This window comes from Felis catus, chromosome A1 (assembly GCF_018350175.1).
Source record: "Felis catus isolate Fca126 chromosome A1, F.catus_Fca126_mat1.0, whole genome shotgun sequence".
In the NCBI taxonomy this organism is placed as follows: Eukaryota; Metazoa; Chordata; class Mammalia; order Carnivora; family Felidae; genus Felis; species Felis catus.
This window is the reverse complement of record NC_058368.1, coordinates 90,421,686-90,443,622: the sequence shown is the minus strand read 5'-3', so window position 1 is coordinate 90,443,622 and position 21,937 is coordinate 90,421,686. Positions and strand designations below refer to the sequence as shown.

General features: G+C 56.6%; 2 protein-coding genes across 3 annotated transcripts in view; one reads left to right on the top strand and one right to left on the bottom strand.

Annotated features, from left to right (window-relative positions):
- Positions 1 to 8: 8 nt before the first annotated feature.
- MGAT4B (alpha-1,3-mannosyl-glycoprotein 4-beta-N-acetylglucosaminyltransferase B) lies at positions 9 to 9,707 on the bottom strand. 2 transcript variants are annotated; one of them, XM_023254032.2, is made up of 15 exons: positions 9,526 to 9,707; positions 4,293 to 4,478; positions 4,067 to 4,207; positions 3,843 to 3,976; positions 3,406 to 3,452; positions 3,022 to 3,135; positions 2,721 to 2,796; positions 2,474 to 2,588; positions 2,017 to 2,147; positions 1,812 to 1,874; positions 1,454 to 1,647; positions 977 to 1,055; positions 807 to 894; positions 611 to 723; positions 9 to 515 (listed from the first exon to the last, which is right to left on the bottom strand). In XM_023254032.2, the coding sequence occupies exons 1-15, from the start codon at positions 9,620 to 9,622 to the stop codon at positions 492 to 494; spliced, it is 1,602 nt and encodes a 533-aa protein (XP_023109800.1). In that variant the 5' UTR covers positions 9,623 to 9,707; the 3' UTR covers positions 9 to 491. The 2 variants fall into 2 exon arrangements, with proteins under 2 accessions (XP_023109800.1, XP_023109792.1); XM_023254024.2 differs by having other exon boundaries at positions 1,767 to 1,874; positions 9,526 to 9,703.
- Positions 9,441 to 21,937, top strand: part of SQSTM1 (sequestosome 1) — a 25,428-nt gene continuing 12,931 nt past the window's right edge. Inside the window, exon 1 of the mRNA XM_023254040.2 lies at positions 9,441 to 9,473. The gene's annotated coding sequence lies outside the window, so the exon portion shown is untranslated. The remainder of the gene's footprint in view (positions 9,474 to 21,937) is intronic.

The following is a 21,937-nucleotide window of genomic DNA, read 5'->3' as shown; positions in this document are numbered from 1 at the left end:
GGCTCGCGCTTCATTAACCCTTTATTACAAGTCACGCTCTTATAGAAGTATATGTGGACTTACGTGAAAAAATCAAATGTATCCAAGAATAAAAAACACAGCACATAAAGTAGTATATGCATTCCAGTGTTCGCGCCGGAGACAGCGGGCGCCCAGGAAAAAGCTCTTCTAAAACGGCCTGGCTCAAGCCGGCCGGGGTGCGAACGGTTCCGGGCGGGCAGCACAGGCCGGCCTCAGGCACAGTGTGGGGGCCGCCTGCCTCCTCCCGCGGCCGGGCGGGCGGGGGCAGCACCAGCTCCTGGGGCCTCCGGGCCAGCGGCGATCCCAGGCCTGGGGATCCCAGGCTTGCAGAGCGGGGAGCGCTGGGCAGAACCCCTCAGGCTTGGGGCGGTGACGCCTGGCCCTCCAGGGGCAGTAGCCACAACATCCCAGGTCTCCCAGGTCTCATGGGCTTCATGGCCAGCCAAAGTGCACCCTCAGAAGCCCTCCGCTTAGTCGGCCTTTTTCAGGAAGATCTATAAGAACGGGGTTTGGGGTCAGCTGGGGCCTCAGAGTTCAGCCCTGGTCTAGCTACTTTGACCAGCTCCCTGTCCTGTGCCGTCTAGCTTACCTCGCTCAGAATGACCCACACTGGAGAGTCTGTCTGGATGGAGAGGCGCAGTGCTTCCAGGGGGCCAAAGGCTGGGTCCACCTCACCTTCTGCCACACCCTTGTAGAAGGAGCCTGAGGGAGGGCAGCGCTGAGAGATTGCCTCCAGACCCCAACTTAGCCTACTGCCCCCACCTCCACCTGCCCCCTCCACTCACCTATCTGGAGGTAGCCATCAGGGCTCCGAGGGTACCTCAGAGTGGCTGAGCGGCCCTCCTGAAGGGCCTCCTTGTCTGACTGGGGGTTCTGGGAGCAAAAGAAAGGGGCTGAAGCCAGTGGCTGTGGGAGGGGCAGGCGTCAGTGTATATCCACACCCCATCACACTCACATCAAACGGCAGCACCTCCACGGATGTGTTGAAGAGCTTGTCCTCTGGGTGCTCAATGTTCCCGCTGCGGAAGAAGAACCTGCAGCCAGACAGGCCTGTGAGCTGCTGCAGGGGCGGGGTGCTGCACTGGCACACTGTCTAGCAGACCAAAGGCCACGCCTGGGCCAGGAGTGTAGGGGGTGGGCCCTGGCGTCTGAAGGAGTCTGGGTACCACCTGGGGCAGCCACTGGGCTGTGCAGGGCAATGATGGTGATGGGCCAGTGTCACAGAACTCCTGTGGGCACTGCCTGACTTCAAGTAGCTGCCACTATGAACCCCACTTTTCAGATATGGAAACTGAGGCATGGTGAGGTTAAGTGATTTGCTGGGGGTGCTCACAGAGGGGCATGTGCAGGTCCAGAAATTTGTAGTGAGGCCTGTACCCTGGTGGCTACCCTGCCACTCCCCCAAGGCAGAACAAGGGGCACTGGTACTGACCGCTCAAGACGCAGCGGCTGGAAGAAGCGGAAGCGGATGAAGTCCCCTGCAGCAGGTGTGAAGGCCCAGAAGAAATCCTCGCGCAGGTAGGCCTTCTCCAGGGTGAAGTGCTGGTATGTCTTGAGGCTTGTGCTCACCTCGGCCGGTGGGTTCACATGCTCCTTCCTCAGCGCCTGCTTCCCAAAGTCCTTGTCCTGACACCAAGGAGGGACAGTGGTGCTAGGGAGGGCCCTGATCTTGCCCTGCCTCCCGCTTGCCCCACCTGGGCCTGGGCTCTGCCTGTACCCGGCCAGTCCCGTGTAGCACCGCCCACCTTCAGTTTCTGGATCTTGCCCGCCAGTGAGGAGTGAGTGCCTACATGCTGGAAGAGGGATGGCTTGAAGCGGATCCGAAGGTTGGCCTTCTGCCGGTCACAGTGCTTCTGCAAGGGGAGGGGGATGCCCTAGGGCTCAGCTTGGCTCTGCTGTCTCCCCATGTCAGGTGGCACGTGGACACGGACATAGTCCATGCTGGAAGCCATGTACCCCACCGCCCCCCCCCACCTCTGTGCAGCCCCCGCTCACCGCATCCTTCTCGGGGTTGCAGACCTTCACCCACAGGATGTGATCCAGGAGCCAGTCAATGGGCTTGTCACGGTAGAACATGAGGATGAACTCCACAATCAGGCTCAAGTCCAGCGACTTGAACATCTTCCCTGGGGGTGGAAAAGCATGCTGGGTGGGCAGCTCTGCCCTGCCCTACTTCCTCTTAATCCCTGTGGTGGGGGGGTGGGGGGGAGGGTCACCAAGGAGGTTCCCACAGCAAGCTCTATGGCCAGCTGTAGGCAGGTGCGAGCACAAGGGGGCAGCCAGGGGTAGTGAGCCCCGACATGTGGAGGCACAGGGAGGGTGAAAACAGACACTCCTGGCAAAGCTCACAAGCATGATCCTGTGTGGTACCAGGGCCATAGGAGGCAGAGGTAGGCTGGACTGAGGGGCCCTGGTGGGGTCAATGGAATGGGGTCGGGCAGGGGGGGCACACCAATGAAGCCCAGCTGGGAGAACTCCAGGATCATCCAGTCCTCAGAAGGCTGTTGCAGGGCGAAGTTCTTCATGGTGCTCAGGTAGTTTGGCTTGGCGACAATGTCATCCTCCAGCTGCACAGTGGTGGGCAGAAGGAGGATCCAGACTCAGGATGGGCATGGGGCATGGTGGGGCTCACCACCTGGGCCCAGCCAGGGTCCAGGGCTTGTGGGGAGGGGGGTGCAGAGCAGGGTCTCAGTGCTGACCTGCACGTAGTAGATGCCTTTGGACTGCGCATACATCATGAGGAAGCAGTAATCGAGGTTCTGTTTGGTCCTCCACCTGTGGGGTAGGGGCTTCGGGAGCTCAGACCCCTCCACCTCCAGTGTGGTTACCACAGAGGCCACTGGGTGCGTTGGACCCCCCATCCCAACCCCATGTAGGGGGCCTCCAATGGATAAATGGAGGCACTGCAAAGAAGTGCCTGGGTGACTGGCACCAACAGACTGGGTTCTCAGCACAGATGGATGGGTGGCTGGGGCCCGGGAGAGGGGGGAATGCTAGTACCTGACTCTCTCCTTGGGGTCCCCAAAGGACTCTCGGAGGCGGGAGAAGTCAGGGTAGAAGTGGGGGGAAGGGGAGATGACCTCCAGGAGCCCAGAATGGATCTCCGTGGGAAACCTGGGGGAAAGGAAAGGCGGGTGGGTGTGCAGCGTCCAGGCACCAGAGTTAGGGCAGAGCCGAGCTAGCCAGACCCTGTCCCTTTATTAAGGCCCACCAAGCAGACACTGCCCAACACCACACCCATCCTAGAGGCAGTCAGGCTCCAGAGGGGCTAGGCCACCTCTCCGTACCCACCCTCTTTCAGCTAAAATGAGAAGCAGGCACTTGCCTGCCCAGCACCCTGCAAAGCCCTCCCCGCACCAGCTTTATTGGACTGCCAGTACTCACAAGGCTTTGATGTTCTCTGTCACCACCGAGGTGTACTGTGGGTCAGTCTGCGGGGAGACCAAGAGCCCTCCCTAAGCCTGGCTTCAGCCTGGCCCCAAGTGGCTTGGGGTCAAAAGCGTGCAGGCTTCAGATGACCCCATGCACAGAAGTGAGCCCCCCATCCTGAGGGCCGAATAAGTCTGGGCCTGGGGACCATAGTGCCTCACAAAAAGCTGTATCTGGGGCCTCAGGGGTGGGGCAGCCTAGGTAACTGGCATCTCCACGAGGCGGCGCTAAAACTTGTTTCTTTTTTTCCCTTCATAAATTTGTGAATGAATCTGACAGTTGAACTTCTGGTAAGTTTTTTCCTCCGGAATGTTGCTGTTTTATTTCTCCTTGTTTTGTGCCGTGTGTTCTCTGAATGCCCCCACCCCCACCCCGTACCCCAGCCCACTCGCCTCGGCGATCAGCACCACGATGACCGAGTCCTCCTTCTCCTGCGGGCTCAGCTCCGAGATGAGCGAGTGCAGCGTGTCTGTCAGGTACGAGTGCACCTCCCGCCGCACGCTGGGGATGCCCATCACTACCGACACTGCAGGGGCGCGGAGATCGCATACTGGCTGGATGCCGGGACCGCCCCCTCCCATCCCCGCCTCTAGCCCCTCTCGGGACCCGCCCCTACCTCCAGTACGGCCCTGGCCCACGCGCACGGCAGGTTGCAGGCTGCTTTCCTTGGCCAGCAGGTGCGGCAGGTGATGGAAGACGGTGGGCAGGTGCAGCACGTGCTTGTGCGAGACGTTCCACGGCTTCAGTCGTGGATCCTCTGGTTGGGTCGGGAAGGGACGGCTCAGACCAAGCGGCCTGCGATTAGCCCCGCCTCCCCTGCCTCGTGTGGCTCCAGCGCTCACCAGTCAGGCGGCCCCAGGTGCGATTGCCCTCCCCCTCTCGCAGCGCCTGCCTCTCCGACACAGCCCTCTTGATCTCGTCCAGCACCAGGTTGAGCTCCTTAGAGCGCTTGAGGCTCTCCTGCTCAGCCGCGTGCAGCCGGTCACGCAGCGCCAGGAACTCCCGCTGGTACACGTCCACCACATCCCCTGTGGGTAGTTCGCACGCTGTCACCAGGGGGCAGCCAAGCACTGACCTACTGCCCCTCGAGTGAGCCAGTACGCACATTTTTGTGCCCATCTGTGCGATAGCCCATCTACATCTGTTCTTGTGCCTGCCACATGCCAGGTCCGGGGATGGAGGGAAGGAGGTGTGTACATTAGGGTCACTCTGAAGTCACAATGACACTCACACCGTGGGGAGCAAAGTCTTCACTGGAAGGATTGGTCTTCTTCAGTACTCTCCCCCTACCCTTTTGTCTTCACCTTTGAGGAAACATCTGAGGAAAGGCTGCAGGATCACTTCCAGGTCGGCCAATAGACTGAATCCTCACCTAGTGGCTCCCAAAGCCCCTTCTCGCTTCTTCTTGCAGCATCTGCTTCTTCCAGGAGATGGGATGCCAACATCCCATCCACGGCACAAGGACCCAGCTCTCTGTCCTTTCCCTCTCCCTCCTCTCAGCCTCTCTCCTCTGCTCCCCACCTGTGTTCACAGAGCAGACCATAGGCTGCCCCAAGGCCCTCTGGGGATAGCCCTCTCCAGACTCTCATTCTATCCTCCTGATGGGCCCCAGGACCCATTCTGCACTAGGCACCAACTCTGGATTCTCTGTCTCACTCCAGCCCCAAGAGGTAGCTGCTGCAGTCACGGTCTCCAGTGCTCAGAGGAGCAAATGAAATTGAGGAACTAGTCCCGGGTCACTTAGTGAGTTAGCAGGAGAGAGGGAACAAGCTCTGGATGCCCAGAGACCCACTTCTCTGGAGACCTGTACTGGACATGTGCCACCTCCAAGGGTCTGCATGCCATCCCGAAGCAGCACAGAGGTGGGGCTTCCTGACAGTGGAAAGGGCTCTGCAGGGTGCCAAGTACCTAGCTCCCCTGGTTTGGCAGGGACCAGTGAGCAAGGATGAGACATCCCTGCCTGTGGCTGGTGCAGCCAGGTCCCGCAGGGCTGTGCACACAATGTCTTTTCTAATCTCGGGTTTGCCCTCTTTAGTTGCCACCACATACAACTCCTTTTCCTTGTCTCGTGTCTGTGCCTTTGCTTGTGCCATCTCTTCTGCCTGAGATCCCCTCTTCTCTTCTGGGCCAAATGAAAACCCATGTAACCTTCAAGGCCTAGTTTCAAAGTTCAGTTTTCAAGTCCGGGAAGCCTTCCAGAACTCCCTTCCCATCCCTAGGCAGCTCTTCTGTTCCTTGATCCCTGGTGGGGTCATAGCCCCCAGAATGCCCTGGGATGGTGTTGCCACCCCAACCCAGCTATGGGCACCAAAGGTCAGGACCAAGGCAAAGTTCTGTCATCTCAGGACACACCCCCTTAAACTGCACAGGGCAGAGGTCTAAGTGGTAAATCCTAGGGGGAGAGGAAGCTGTGGGGGTGGGGTGGGGGTTTGAGCCAAACAGACCCTCCCTAAGGCACTCTGCACTCATCAGCTCGCCCCACAGGGACATCCCTGGAGAGGGAGGGAGGGGAGTCAGGTTACAAGATCTGTGAGGCTCTGCGCTGGGTTCAGTGGCTGGGTTACCCTGGAAACCTGACCCCTTGAACAGGAGCCAGCCACCCCCAACAAACACCCACCCAGCCAGCCTAGGGTTGGGTGGCACCAGGCGCCAGGAGTGTCCTCCTCTGGGGCAGATGCTCGACAGGACAGGAAAGGGGGACTGGAAGTGCCAAGGCCCCCAGGAGGGAGTTCTGGAGCTGCCTGCTCTGTGACATGTGGGGAGGTTGGAGGCCTCACTCCTCTCTGACTGCTGTCCCTCCCAGGCCTTCTCTGTTCCGTAGGCTGAGTTCAGTTCAACCTTAACCTGGCAGGGGCAGACAAGCCAGGTGAGCAGCAGTGGCCACCTGAGTCCCCTGGCCACCAAGTACTGGGCCCAGCCTGCTCCCCACCATGGCCTCCCTTCCTAGGGGCCTCCCTCCACCCAGGTCCTGAGCTTCCTCTGCTTACCAGCAGGTGACAGGCCCTGGCTCCTGCCCACACCAACCCTTTGTCATTTCCCTCAACACCACAGGCCCTGTCCCTCAGCAGCCTGCCCCTGCTCCTGTCCTGCCTGCAAGGTCCCCAGACTGACCACTATCCTTGACTTCCCTGGCTCTGGGGCAATTCTGTCCTTGCCCGTCAAAGCCAGACTCAAGCTGGGTGCCTACCTCCCCAAAGGCTGAGCCGGACGTGCCAGGGCTCTGCCAGACCATCCTAGCAACCCCTCCCACCCCCCTGCAACCTTTTTGGGCTAGGTAGCTGGATTGAAGTGTTGAATGGGTGTGGGGGGCGGGCAGCTCCAGTGATGGGAGGGGCAAAGGCCTGGGGAGCCCCTCGCCCCTGAGGGGTGGGACAGAAGTTCCTGGGAGCTAAGGCTGAGGGCACTTTGGCTTCTCCTTCCCTCCACACCTTCCTGGCCCACGGAGGAGGGGTGGAGGGCCTGGTCCCTGGCGCAGCTGGCCATAGGGAAGAACTGCAGCTGTGGCCGCCCTAGTGGCACCTTTCCCACCCCTCCCCCCACCTGAAGGTGGAGTAATCAGGACACCTGACCTTGGAGACCACAGTCTCCCCCCACCCTCTTCTCTCTTGATTGAAAAAACAGATTGAAGAGCCAAGCTGGGCACAGACCCTTGCCAAGTACTTAGGGAAGGGGAAACAAGCACAGAGGGGCACAGGCAGGTGGCAGGCCCAGGGAAGGTCTGCTGTGAACCTGCAGGTGGGGGCAGGTGTTCCTCTCCTCTCCAGGCCTTGCACCCACCCCTCCCAGGAGGTCAAGGAGGGTGTCTGTGGTTGTTGAGGTTGAGGCGGCTGGGATGCTAGGGAGGGTACAGGATGGGCCCCACAGGGTCTGCTGTTCTCCCTGGTGATGGGCTTGGCTGAGGGCTGCAATTTGAGTGCTAGTGGAGCCATGGCACAAATCTGGTCAAGGCTGGATAGGACAGTGGGCCCTAAACTTGTATCCAGGGTCCAGCTTGCCAAGACCTAGGTGTCCTTCCTGGCACTTGGCCCTGAGCTTCCAGGAAGCTCCTGCTGCCTCCTTTCTCTGGCTCCCAGCCCACCTTTCTTCCCCATCCGGGTTTCTCTGCCTTTCCTGTATGTACTGGTGCCTGTGCCAGCCCTATCCTAAACCCCTCACTCACTGCAAACTGGAAGCTGGGGTCAAGTCTGGCCTCAGACTGGCTTGGTCTGGCTCCCCCACGCACAGGCTTAACACAGTTGTCTACATGTAAGAATGAGAAGGGTTTGCATAAGAGCCCGGATCCAGGCTTTTCTTGACGCTTCCAAAGCCCTGGCTTGCTCCACTGGGCCCCTTAAAACAGTGATAGCTCTTGACAGGAAATCCCAGGTCACACACCTCGCCCTACCTCACAGGCTTTTGGGCTTCTAAGAGCACTCCTGCAACTGAGCCCAGCACTTCTTTTGCTTGGTTGCCAGCCTCCCGGATACCCCTCTCAGAGAGGGTGGGCCTAGATGGAAACACTCGTATCTCCCCTCACTCTTCTGTCTCTGGAGATTCATTGCCAGCTAGGCTCCCAGAGAACAGGTTGAGTTGGGGGCCTTGCCCTGGAGCTCCTGACACCAAGCTGAGGGCATGTGGCTGTTGCAAGAGGCACACAGGAACTGCAGCCTGGCTGAGGACAGGACCTGGCACCCTGTCTCATCAACCCACCCATGACCAGACAGATGTGCCCCAGCACATTAGATATGGCCCCACCCTGGCCTCCATGCCAGTCTGCTTATGTGGCTACTCTTCCAAAGGTCCAAAATGCCATCCCCCTGGTGACACACCTATCTACAGAGAACTCTGCCCTAGCCATGCCTGATCTGTGCCAAGCCCTAAGGATCTCCCTTCAGGGCCTCTGGAGCCCTAAGCCCTCAAACCCAAACAGGCTGGCAAATTGCAGTAGACTGGGCTGGTCAGGCAGGAGACAGGTGGGGGCCGTTGTGGCTTGGAGGGTCAGGAAGGTTCCAGATACTCCCTCAGTCCTCCTCCTCCAGTTTCATTTAGCACAGGGTTGGGGAATAGGGAAGCAGGAGGTAAGAGGGTGGCAGAGGGTCAGCTGGCCTCAACCTGATCCTGCTTAGACCTCCCACAGGAAGGCCAGGAGGCAGGAAGGAAGCAGCTTTTCCCGGAGGCTCCCATGCTGCAGGCCTAGTGGACAAGGCCTGTGAGGGCCTCCTCAGCCCTTCACCAAGGCCCCACTCAGCCCCAGCCAACTCAGCCAACACCAAGCAACTCCAGCCAGTACTGTGGCCTGTCCCTACCCCCATCCCCAGGTGTGCTGACCTAGCTCAGAGGGCCACAGTGATAGATTGGTCAGCCTGCCCAAACTTCAGGTGGGGGGTGGAAGTTGGATGAGACCACACAAAATAAGTTCACAGGTAACCGGGGCTGGGCTGGCTACTCATGAGGCTGTCCACGGGCCAGACAGCCACAGGAAGGCTTCCCCAGCACCCAGGTTCCTGCAGAAGAATCCTGGGGCCAGATGTCACGGAGAAGGGCTGTGGAGGCCCAGGGAGCAGTCCCCACAGTGGGATGGGGTGGAGAGGTGGTGTGGGGTGGAGGGTGCCGCCTGCACTTCTGGCTGCCCCCTTACACCTGTCTCAGGAACACCGTACCTGCTCCCGCCCAGGTGCCTGGAGGGGGTACCTTGGGGACCACCCGGCCACAGCCATCGCTTGACCTTGTGTTCCTGTCCCTCTCTAGAAACTCCAAGGTCCCCGGCTCGCCCGTGGGAGCGACCAGCCCTAGCAGCGGCGTAACTGTACTCCCGGAGAGCGGTCTGGGGTCCTGGGCGCCGCACCGCGCATCTGCTGACCGCTCGGCCCGGCGGCCCAGCCCAGGCCGGAGGAGAATTTCGCTATTCCGGCAGCAAACAAGTGGGGGCGAGGATGGGAGGGGCGTCCTCCCGCGCCGCCCGGGCGGGGAAGGGGCGCCTGCGTCGGCTTCCGGCCGCCTCCCGCGGCCACTGGCCGGACCCTGCTCCGGCGGCCAGCACCCAGGTGAGCCCAGGTGTGGGACGCGGCGCGGGGCCCGGCGGGGGAGGGGGCTCACCTTTCTGGCCGCTGAGCGCCGCGTACCAGGAGAGCGAGAGGAAGGCGCACAGGCAGAAGAGCAGCAGCGTCAGGAAGGTGCCATTGCGGAGCCTCATCTCCTCGGGTGCGCGGCGGGCGCCGGCGGGGCCGAGGCCGCATGGCCCGGGGAACCGGGGCCGGGGCGCGGGGGCCGGGAGGCGGCGGGGGCCCCGGCCCCGGGGCGGGGAGGGGCTGGGGGCCCGGGGCCGGGCGGGGATGCGGGCGGGCGGCGCTGGGGACCCGGCCGGGCGCCGAGCTGACGGCTTCTCCGGGGCGCGGGGCTGGCGGCGCGGGCGGCTTCGGCTGGGCGGCTGGGCCGGGCCGGGCTGGACTAGGCTAGGCTGGGCGGCGAGAGCCGCGGCCCGGCCTGGATCCGGGGCCGCCGCGGAGTCGGCAGCGCAGGGCGGGGCGGCCCGGATTTAAAGGGGCCGCATCACCCGCTGCCGCCACCAGCACCACGAGGGGGCGGGGTGGGGTATTAGCGCCCGGGATCCCGCCCGTGCGGCTCGAGACAGTGGCCCCCGCGTGGGCTTGCGCGTCCCAGGCCTCGGGCCGCCACGGGTAGGTCGAGGCTGGGGCCTTCGGCAGTGCGGGTGGGCGGCGGTGGTGGAGGCGCGCCGGGGGCCCCGGACCCCTGCTTCGTAATCTCTCCATTATGAACCCTCCCCACCTCAGATCCGACCCCGCTCCCATTTATTCGGGGGACCCTCAGGCCCCGCCCCCAGGTCTAAGCGGTGGGAGGGGGAAAGATGCGGCTGGAGCTGGTGTTGCCTCGAGGTGGGAGACTGGCCTGAGTGGCCGCTGCCTGCACCGACGCCCACGGGCGCTTCGCCTTCCAGGACCTTTCTGTAGTCAGCCGGATAAAGGCGTGCTGGGGGCCAGAGAGGCGCTCCTGCTCCTCAGAGTGTGCACAATCGGCGTTTTTCAAGAGCGGAAGAGCCACTGTTACTTGGGTGTTGGGCACAGTGACCAGTCCAGAGCGGGCCTGGCTTCCCAGGTGGGCGGGAGGCAGGTGGAACAGTAGGGGGATGCTGTCCGAGGCCCCTAATGGTCCAGCGCTTACACCTGAATTCTTTGCCTCGCCCCTCCCTCCTACCCCCTCCCCACCCTCCGTGAAACCAGCGAGGGTACAAACAAAGGGGATTTGTCCAACTGAGGTTCAGGGCAGACATCTGGGGAGCACCCTTGTCCAATTCCTAAGAATCCTGGTTTCCAGCATTGCCTGCGAGCCCCGCCCCATGGGAGAGGCTTTGGCAGGGGACAGGTTTCAGACTGGAAGTCACTGGGGATTTCTCTTTCTCTTCCAGCCCAGGTCCACACCTGGGGCAGGACGTGCTCCTGGGAGCATTGTAGGGTCTGGGCATTAGCCTCTGTAGAGGTGTTTATGCCAGGAGCAGGTGAGGCAGGGCCAGTAGTTGAGGTGGGACTTCATCCTGGGGCCTGATTCCAACGCTGACAGGTTGGTACTGCTCTCTCTGCTTGTAATGAACTTTATGAACTGACACCAGGCCTTGTTGGAATCTTCTGGAGGAAATGGTCTGGTTTTGTGTTCCTGTGGCATCTTCTGTTTGTGGCAGGGAATAATGGTTTTTCATTTGGACGGTGATACAAAGGGTTTTACCTTGTTCTAAATGTGTCTTTAGTTTTCTTTCTTTTTTTTTTTTTTAATGTTTATTTTTGAGACAGAGAGACAGAGCATAAGCAGGGGGAGGGGAAGGGACAGAGAGAGAGAGAGAGAGGGAGACACAGAATTTGAAGCAGGCTCCAGGCTCTGAGCCGTCAGCACAGAGCCTATCGCAGGGCTTGAACTCACAAACCATGAGATCATGACCTGAGCTGAAGCCCCATGTTTAGCCGACTAAGCTACCCAGGCACCCTTAAATGTGTCTTTAGGTTTAAAAGGAGTTGATTTAAGGAAAATTCTTAAACCAGTAAAAATTAAGGAGAGGGCTCATCTGTGACTAAAGTTTGGGAAGCTCATCTGAGTCCCCTTCCACCCACACTCCGGCTTTGGGGAGGAGGAACAGGAATTAGGGAGGCCCTGGGATGGGGGCAGGATCCTGGGAATTGCAGGGACTCTGTCAGAAACAGGATTACCTAGGGCCACCATGGTCGAGAAGGGTGGTGATTGACTTTGGGAAGTGTGAGGTCTGGATTGGGAGGGGGGGCTAGGGGGTATAGGCTGCAGGAACCACACCCAAACAGATGGCTGGGTTGGGCAGCCATAGGAGTCCAGGCTGTGGAAACTGAGGGCAGGCTTTCCAGACCCCCCAGCCAAGCTGCCTTTCTGTGCCTCCATCAGAACCCCGGGGGGGCAGGGCGGGGGGTGGAGGTGGGGGTCCTCTGGGCCACACCCTCACTCAGGGACACACACCCACCACCACGCCCAAATGTCCTGCTAGGATTTACATTGAGGGAGAGAAAGGACATCCCAAAGGAAAGCTGGGTGTGAGGGAGAGAAAGGACATCCCAAAGGAAAGCTGGGAGAGAAAGGACATCCCAAGGGAAAGGGCAGAAACCTAAGGGGGCAACATAAACGGAGGCCTGCAGAAGTGACATCACAGGGAAGGCCCACTGTTTATATATATATATATATATATATATATATATATATATATGTATATATTTTATTTATTTATTTATTTATTTATTTATTTTTTTTTTTGAGAGAGAGAGAGAATGAACCAGCAGGGGAGGGTCAGAGAGGGAGACCAAGGGTCCAAAGCAGGCTCTGTGTTGTCAGCAGAGAGCCCAACGCTGAGCTCAAACTCACAAACCGTGAGATTGTGATCTGAGCCAAAGTCCAACGCTTAACGGACTGAGCCACCCAGGCGCCCCGGTCTACTGTTCCATAATTCATTAGTCCCTGCATTCATTTGTTCATTCATTCTGCCCACTGTTGTTGGGGAGAGGGGCCTGATCCTGCTGTCCCAGCTCTGGGAGGACTTTAGCCTGCCCCCCCACTGTGGCTTCTGCACTCCCAACTTTGTCCTTTGAAACAGGGGCAGCAGTTGCTGGACTTCCCTGGGTTGTCCACTGCTCTCTGTGCCCTTGCAGTGATTAGTGCTTCAGGGACCGCCTGCAGCCAGACTCGCTCCAGGCACCTCCAGGGCTAGGGAGCAGCATCGCCTCACCCAAGGGTTCAGCCCCTGTGCCTGGGGACAGTAACTGATCTCCACCCAGGAGGGAGGATGGAGCCAGATGGGCACAGAAAAGTCCTGCTTTCTCCCCAGACCCCAGGCTGTGGGCCCTTCTTCCTTTGTTCTTGCTTCCTACAGAGTGAAAATGCCCTCAGCCCACTTTGCCTTCTGGAGATTTTCTGGGACAGCCCTTGGAGGTAGCTGGTCCTTCCTTCTTTACCGGGCTGCTGCTGCTTCTTTTTCTTTTAATGTTTATATTTTTGAGAGAGAGAGAGAGAGAGAGAGAGAGAGAGACACACACACACCACGAATGACCTGCGGAGGGGCAGAGAGAGAGAGAGAGAGAGGGAGACAAGCGGGCTCCGTGCTGATGTGGTGCTTGACCTCACAAAATGAGCCATGAGACCACGACCCCAGCCAAAGTCAGATCCTTAACCGACTGAGCCACCCAGGCGCCTCCTTTACTGGGCTTCTTAACCTGTGGTCCAGGCTCCCAGATTTGGGGAGGTCTAAGAGTTAAGATGAGAAAGGAAAAAAAAAATCCGTCTTTATTTTCACTAATCAGTAACTGAAACTTGGCATTTCCTTCAATTATGAATGGAGGATGCAGAGTCAGCAGGATTAGCAGTACTTGTGACCGTCACACAGAAATCACAGGGATTTTCATATTACAGGCATTGCAGACACCTCCAAATAGTGGTCACACACCACTACTTGGTGTTTCTGGTATTTATTAATCCTGCCTCTGTATCTTATACTTTAATGAGTTAATAAAGAATCACAGGTGGGGTGCCTGGCTCAGTCCATAGAGCATGTGACTCTTGAGCTCAGGGTCCTGAGTTCAAGCCCCACACTGGGCATAGAGCTTACTTAAAAAAAAAACAAAACACAGGTGTTTCCGTATCATAAATGTGTGTGTGTGTGTGTGTGTGTGTGTGTGTGTGTGTGTGTGTGTGTGTGTGTTTAAAGTAGGTTCCGTGCCCAACATGGGACTTGAACTCAGGACCCTGAGCTCAAGAGTTGCATGCTCTATGGACTGAGCCAGCAAAGTGCCCCACCAATTTGTGTTTTTATATTTTGGTATTTATATTTCAATATTAGTACTCCTTTTGCAATGCAATATGATAGGGTTTTGGGGTAATAGTGGGGTTCAGAGCTGATGACCAAGAAAGAATTCTTGAAGAGGGCTCTGGTACAAAAAGGTGATTTTATTAAGGCACAGGGACAGGACCTGTGGGCAGGAAGAGCTGCACTGGGGTTGTGGAGAGTGACTGCTTATATACTGTGGAGTTGGGGGAGGTAAAGTCAAGAGGAAATTTCTTAAAGTGATTTTCATATGCTAAAGAGGATTTATAGATTACTGGAGGCCTAGTAATTATCAAACTCAGGCTGTTTTTCCCTCTAACAGAGCATTAACATTAAGATGGTAGGGAGTTCCTGGAGATTAGGCTATTGATAAGATTGCCCTTTTCTGGTAATATTACTAAGATGTTTGTAAACTGATGGAGACTCTTATCAGTTTAACTATTTGTTTCCAGTCCTTTCCTTTGTTTTTGGGAAGCCAGGAGTGCCTGAGGAATATCACATATGTCCCATCTGGGCTGTGCTAGCTTGTGCTTGGCCCTCAGCTTGCCTTATGGTCCCTCATCACAACATACTTTATTTTAAGGATTTCAAAACATGGTTCTAAGAGATCCTTTGCCTTCTCCAGATGTTAAAGGTCTCTCCACACAGGAGAGTTTGGAAGTCCTGGTGTAAGCCTCACCTCACCCCTCAGGTGGCCCTTCTTTCCTTGGATGCCTCATTTCCATATTCATTCGTAACAAATGTTCTGAGTGCCCACCATGTGCTAGACATGCTTGAGTCACTAGCAACACAGACACATGTGCGTTGACATCTACCTGGTCCCTGCCCTGCCCTGTCCCTGGCCACTTCACCCACTGCTGGAAAGGTAAAGTCCATGGGGCTCAGAAAGCTTACAATAGGGGCAATTAGCTTGTCCAAACACAGTGGGCCTTCCTGGGAAAATGGAGTTAGCAGTATGACCCAGGGGAGGAGGAGGAGTTGCCTCAGCAAAGATGGCCAGGTGGGTCAGCATATACAAAGGTCTCTACATTTTGAACTGATCACCTACCACAGGCAGAGAGAAAGGACTGGAGAGAGTAAGAAAGAAAGCAGGGAGATGAGCCAGGAGCTGTTGTAGGTGAAGGACTCCAGAATACACCACTGTGGCATGAAAATTATTTTGAGCTGAAAGCATTTGAAAATATGCTTTCCCTTGAACTCCTTTATCTGCCTAACAGCAAGGCCTCCTAATATATCTCAATTGTCCTAAATCCCCTCCCTGGGAGCACCCGGGGAGAGATTGGCTTTTATCACCTAATAAACCCATTGTCTCAAAACCATCATCAATACCTCTCATCTATTCTCCTTGAGGACCCATTTATCTTTCCTAAAAGTCATTTGTTTTCCTTGTAAGTACATTCTCCTCTCTGCTTCCCATATTAAATTGGTATATAAGCCCCCAAATTCTAACTGCCTAGTACTCTAACAAAAATCTTTTTTCTTGCTAATCTGTTTCTTGTCAGTTTATTATTTTTTTTAAATTTCTTTTTGTCAGTTTAATTCACAGGCCCTAGTTACTGAACCTCAAAGGGTAGAGGAGTTTTCCATTCTGCTTAGACGTCACCATCTGGGGGAGAGGTGGTCTGGAATGACGGGCAGAGAGTTGGAGATGAAGAGAAGTAGATAGGTCAGAACAACTTTTAGGAAATTATATATCGTTGAGGTCAAGAGCATGGACTAGAGACACAGCCTGCCCAGGTTCATAATCCTGGCTGTACCACTGTGTGACACACAGCTTGATTAGGGACCATAAGGCAAGCTGGGGGTCAAGCACAAGCTAGAGCACCCCCGCCACCCCCCCGCCCCCCGCCCTGGCCCCTGTGGAATATGTGTGATAATCCTCAGGAGCTCCTGGCTGCCCAAGAATAAAGGGAAGGACAGAAAACAAATGGTTAAAGTGATAGTCTCCATCATTTACAAACATCTTAGTAATATTACAAGAAAAGGGCAATCTTATCAATAGCCTAATCTCTAGGAACTCCCTACTGTCTTTTTTTTTTTTTTTTTTTTAATGTTTGTCTATTTTTGAGAGAGACAAAGACAGAGCTTGAGCGGGGTAGGGGCAGAGAGAGAGGGAGACACAGAATCTGAAGCAGGATCCAGGCTCTGAGCTGTCAGCACAGAGCCCCATGAGGGGCTCGAACTCAGAACTCACAAACAATGAGATCATGACCTGACCCGAAGTCAGACGCCCGCCCCGCCCAACCGACTGAGCCACCCAAGCGCCCCAGAGCTCTGTACTGTCTTAATGATAATGCTTTGCTAGAGGATAAAACAGCTTTAGCTTGTCAATAGCTAGGCCTCCAGTAATCTGTGAGTCTTCTTTAGCATATGGAAATCCCTTTAAGAAACTTCCTCTTAGGGCACCTGGGTGGGTTAGTTGGTTAAGTGTCTGACTTTGGCTCAGGTCATGATCTTATGGTTTGTGGGTTCGAGCCCTGCGTTGGGCTCTGTGCTGACAGCTCGGAGTCTGGAGCCTGCTTCAGATTCTGTCTCCCTCTCTCTCTGCTTCTCCCCCACTCATGTTCTCTCTCTTTCTCTCTCTCTCAAAAATAAACCTAACAAAAAAAAAACTTCCTCTTGACTTTACCTCCCCCAACTCCATAGTACCAATCACTCTGCACAACCCCAGCTCTTTCTGCCCATGGGTCCTGTCCCTGTGCTTTAATAAAATCACCTTTTTTTCACCAAAGATGCCTTCAAGAATTCTTTCTGCACCGTCAGCTCTGAACCCCAACCACTCCAAAACCCCATCACAAGCTGTGTGACTTTGGGCAAGTTACTTAACCTTTTCTGTGCCTATTTCCCTGGGGTGTAAAATGGGATAATAGGATAGGCTTAATCACCCCAAATTTTAATGCTTTAATGAAGGTATATTTCTCAAAACTATACATCTGTCAAAGGTCCTCTGGGAACTTGGCTCATGGTAGTTCCTGCCCAGGCTTCAGGGGTAACCACCTGAACGTTATAGGTTTTCATGACTGGGAGAGAGCTCTAGAAGCTCTGGCATTGGCAAATAAATAAATGCTCCGGCCTGTAAATGATACATGGCTCTTCTCTCACATCCTTGGCCAGAACTGATCACATGAGGTACCTCAAGGGAGCAGGTGAGTTAATATATATAAAATATTTAGAATGCTTCCTGGCATAAGAGAAGTACTATGTGGATATTTTTACTGTTATTATCGGGACACACAACTGACAGGAACTACGGGTGGTTTGAGGGCATTGGTGTGGTGACAGCTGACCCCCAGGTTGCTGGCCTGCATTGAGGTGAGTGTTATTGCCGTTGGGAACCCTGGGGCAGGCATAAGGTGTGATGGTTTAGGACTCTTGTTTACAACTGACAGAGATCCAAATCAACTGGTTTAAGCCATTTTGTGATCCAGCATCAGGCCTGGTGGGACCTAGAAGCCCAGATGCTGAGATCAGGCCTTCATCTCCTGCTCAGGGTCAGCACTGAGCTTGGGTTCCATGCCCAGCCCTGACCCAGGGGGCTACAATGCTCTGTTTGGCCAAACGTGGCTCATATACCCTACCTCAGTGCTGGGGAGAAATGAATCCTTAAAGGAAAATTTCCATCCAGAAAACGGATGGAAATTGAGCATGGAGACTGGAATAGGGGATGCATGTAAAATGCAGGAGTGAGGGCTGTAACCTTTCTTCTCTTACTGGAACTCTCTAGTCAAGGGGAACTTGAGCCCCTCCTCCAGAACTGCAGACCTGGAGAGTGAAGGAGTGTGGGTCCCTACAGTCCAGTACGGGGGTGGGGGCTATGCCCATGTTAGGTAGCTGTGAAAATGCCCTACTGAATTCTTCCTGCCTGACATGCTTTTAACCACATCAGAGAGCAAGCCAACTTGGGCATGGCCTCCTGTAGGACCTCTCTCCTTAGCTCAGGGCCTGCCAGACGGTAACTTCTGGGCTCCACGGACAGTTGGGTGCCCAGGATCCAGCCCCAGCCACCAGGGCTCCAGGGACCCCATTCTCTTGTCTTCTCATCCGGTCACATGTGAAAACCTGGAGCATCTCCCACCCCGTGGTCTGTGGGCCAGCTGGAACCTGGCAGCTAGGCAAGGCAGTTGCAGAGTCTTTGCCTGGGCCCCCACAGGAGGGGGCTCCCTGGGACCCCTTTACACAGTGAGCCAGTGCTATTCCAAGGAGGACCCTGTGCCGTACCTGCTCCCTAGCATCACGGTTACAGCGATGTTGGACTATGTCCAGCACTCACACCACCCCCCACAAACAGTACCTGAGCTCCCCTACATGACAGGCACGGAGACACGGGCAGAGTGAAAGGGGTGCCCGCAGCCAGCCAGGCCTGCCAGAAAGAGGGGAGTTCTGGCTCAGGGCATGTGTGGCCCAGGGCAATGGGGTAAGTACCCTTGGACCAAGAGGAGAGGAGGGGCAGGGAAAGGGGGTGCAGACCTGGAGGTGAGGGCTGTCAGGGCACTGGGACTTTGGAGCACAAGAAAGCCCAATAAATTTCCAGAAGGTTTTTTTCCCCCCTAATTTATTTGAGAGAGAGCATGCGCACAAGAGACAGCATGAGTGCCTGCAAGTGGGGGAGGGGCAGAGAGAGAGGAGAGAGAGAATCCCAAGCAGGCTCTGCACTGCCAGCATGGGGCTCCATGTGGGACTTGAACTCACAAACCATGAGACCATGACCTGAGCTGAAGTTGGATGCTTAACCGACTGAGGCACCCCTAACTTTTCTAGAAGGTTGTTGATGGGACTTGGGGGAGGGGCAAGTAGGGCCCTGAGCCAATGACCCCAAACTCCTGCCCCTTTTCAGAAAACATAGCTCCCATCTCAGTGATCGTCTGCAAGGGTACGTGGTCTTGTCACAGCCCTCTGTCTCATCATGGCCCCCTCCCCCACACCTCTTGGCTTCTCCGTTGATTCTAGAACCATCCGCTGTCAGGATGGTCCTCTAGGGGCCCCCAACAGTGCTCACTCCAGGGGTAGGTCTGGACCAAGGATGGGAGAGTCCTGTGAGGGGTGGTGCCATTGGATCCCAGCCACGACCCTCGTCTGAGCCTCCATCCTGGCAGGTTCCACTTAATGAACAGCCTGAGGGGAACTGCAGTCACCTATATCAGACCACAGGATCTGCCGGGTGAAGTGGGTGTGCTCTCCCTGTTGCTGCAGGGATGGGGGGAACCAGTGCCCCTGCTGGCATGTCTGTGGGGCAAGGACCTGCTCAGTGCTAGGGGCCCAGGGACCCATACTTGAGAAAGGGCTGGCCAGAGGGCACCACCAGGGTGGGGTGAGGATGAGGTTGGGTCCAGCCTCCACCCAGGGGCAGTCTGCAGCTCCCTCTGGGGACCCCCCACCTTGGCCTGAGCTCTGGCTGCATGTTCCTTCCCTGCCAGGCATGTAGGACTGGGGTCTCATCCAGAGAGGTCCCTGGTGCCACCCATGGGGCTTAGTGTTTCTGCCCAACTTGGGCACCGAGCTTTCTGGTATGTCTTTTACACACATGACCTGAATTAGGCGGTGGGCGGTCTTCTTTTTCTCATTCAGTTTTGGTGAGAGCTGTCTCCAGAGCCCACCACCCATGAGCGGCTCTGACAGATGTGGAGGGTGACCCTCAATGCTCCCTTCAGGACCCAAGTGTCCCGCCCCCCGGGGAATGCTGGGCAGGCGGCTGAGCCCAGAACCGCTGCTCCTGTCCTCCAGCAGCCATGTGCTCCCAGGTGCTAAGTTAGGCAACTTAGCATTACCTAACTCTCCCAACCGTGACTCTCCGTGGCATTATTCCATTTCCCCGATGACACTTACCTTGAGCCCTTTTTCTTTAGAAACACTCCCAGACCCACCCCACCCTCACCCTGTCATGGTGCCCCTACCTGCCCCTACACTCTTGGTTGGCCCGTGCACTTTTGCAGGAAGGGTTAAATGTAGGTAATATTCAGTGTCTGGGGATTTTCCCAAGGGGTTGCTCAGGAAAGGCCTCATGGAGGAGGTGACAATTATGGAGAGGTTGGGTTGCAAGAGGAGGGAGGGAGGGTTCCAGGTAGGGGGAGGAAGGAGCCAGGGGAAAGTTACCAGGTGGAATGAGTTAGCATGGTTAGGAACCAAGGGTGTGTCTCTCCCTTGTGAGGGAGAACAGTGGAGCTCAGTGTGGGACTCCCACCCATGAACCACTCTGTTCCTCCATGGACAAACTCAGTCCCTGGACCCAGTGCTGGGTTCTGGAGGGGTCTGATCCCCTGTGATCCTGGTTTCCTTCAGGTGACCTACAGCAGCCTGGCCTGAGTCCTGCGGTGGCCTTGTCTGTGGTTGCCCCAGCACCCCCTATAAGCTTGGCTCCACATCGCAAAGAAAATACAGGGAACTTCAGAAAACCATTGTCAAGGGATGGGGTTACTTCTTTAAGGGGGAGGAATAGGGGGGCGGAATTGAGGTGGTTACAACATCCCAGACAACAATAAACTAAACCAGATAACCTCCCAGCCACTCCTGCTCGTCCCCCAGAAAATCCTGACCCAGGTCTCTTCTGTGCTCCCCACACTTTCACCTCAACCTCGACTGTAGTCTCCTTCCTGACATCCCTACGCCCAGTGGACGCCCCCAAAGGCAGCCAAACAACAGCTAGCAAAGCCTAGGGGCATTGCCTGGGAGCGGCCCCATTCTAGCCCCATTTCAAGATGGGGAAACTGAGAGGCTTGTCATATGCCCAAAGATAGCAGGCCCAGTAGATAGTGGGTCTTCTGGCTCAGGTGCAAGTGGGGCATAGGGGAGGTCCCTGACACCCAAGAAGGGGAAAGACAGCAGATGTCAGAAGGGGGCATTGGACCCCTTCTGGTTGGCTCTGGTCTCCACACTGCCAGCTCCCTGCCACCCTGGCCTCTCTGAGCTCTTGTGGCTCTGGGGGTCCTGCTCCCCACCCCTGCTTCCTGGCTGCTTGTTAAAATGTTGCTGAGATAGGTGGCAGCGGGGCGGGGATCCCCCTGTTATGACGGTGGTCATGGGACGCTGACTCACTGCTGGCCAGACCACCTGACCTCACCCGGCAGGCGAGAGGGCCCTGCCAGGGGGTTCCCCAGCTGCCGCCTTGTTTACTTCTCACTAGCCTTGGGGGAGGGCAGGGCAAGGGCCATGTTCAGCAGTAGGGCATCCTGGGAAGGTCACAGCTGGGACTCTCTAGAGCTGGGAGGGGGGGGCGGGGCTCCAGGTTGGTTTCCCTGGGCCCCATTCCCTGCCACCCCCTTTTCACCTAAACTCTTCATCCCTCCTCTCAAACCACGGTCCCAAATGGGGCTGAACAGAGGAGAAAGCAAAGGAGGTTCTGCTGGCAGCATCTGTTTCCGCTGCTTGTTTGGACAGGGGCCACACCTTGAGCCGTTCCTGAAGGGCTTTCCTTCTGCGCCCCCACTTATTCAGATGAGGCTGCTGAAACCTGGGGGGAGGTGGGACGCTGGGCTCTTGGCTCAGCCTGTTCTGGGCTGCCAGGCTCCCAGGCTGCTGAGTCACCCCCATGGACACCTATGGGCCCTGCAGCTTCTGCCCGGCACCCCCTGACCCTGTCTGCGGGGCACGGGGCATTGGGTCAGTTTCCCAGGCTCCCAATAGGGATGCAGGAAGGGGTCTGAGAGGGTATATCCTCTCAAAAAGGGCTTCTTTGGCCTGGGCGGGGGTGTGAAGACTTGCCTAGTCTGGAACCCCTGGGGAGGACCAGGCACACCTGTGGACAGGTCCCTTCACATCTGAGCCAAATCCACCCACCCTTCCCTTCTGGGTTTCCCATCCCTTGAGGTTTTACCTGCTCCCACAAACCACACCATGAGAGGACAGGATTTTGACTCAGCAGGTCTGACTTCTCACAGGACCCGACCTGGGAGATGACATGGGATGATATACCCTTCCTGCCCACCTCCTTCCAAGACCCCCCCCCCCTACCCCAGCTTCCTCCAGACCTTGCGAACAGGTGGATTTTGTCACATGAAGCAGTGTTTCTTGGTTACTAGCTGGAGGGCTGTTGGTCTGACCCCTGGGGTGCCCGTGAGACCCACAGGCCTGAGACCACACAGGCCCTTGGGGCACCACCTGCTGAACCGAGCTCTGCGCTGACAGGTGGGTGCCTGGCTGCCCATGGGGAGCGCCCTGGGCTGCAGTGAACCC

Excerpts from the sequence above, each read along its gene's own strand:
- MGAT4B (XM_023254024.2), bottom strand. The coding sequence starts at position 9,622 with ATGAGGCTCCGCAATGGCACCTTCCTGACGCTGCTGCTCTTCTGCCTG. Across the intron at positions 4,479-9,525 it reads GGCGCTCAGCGGCCAGAAAG|GGGATGTGGTGGACGTGTAC; the intron begins GTGAGCCCCCTC and ends AACTACCCACAG. Across the intron at positions 2,797-3,021 it reads GACCCCAAGGAGAGAGTCAG|GTGGAGGACCAAACAGAACC; the intron begins GTACTAGCATTC and ends CCTACCCCACAG.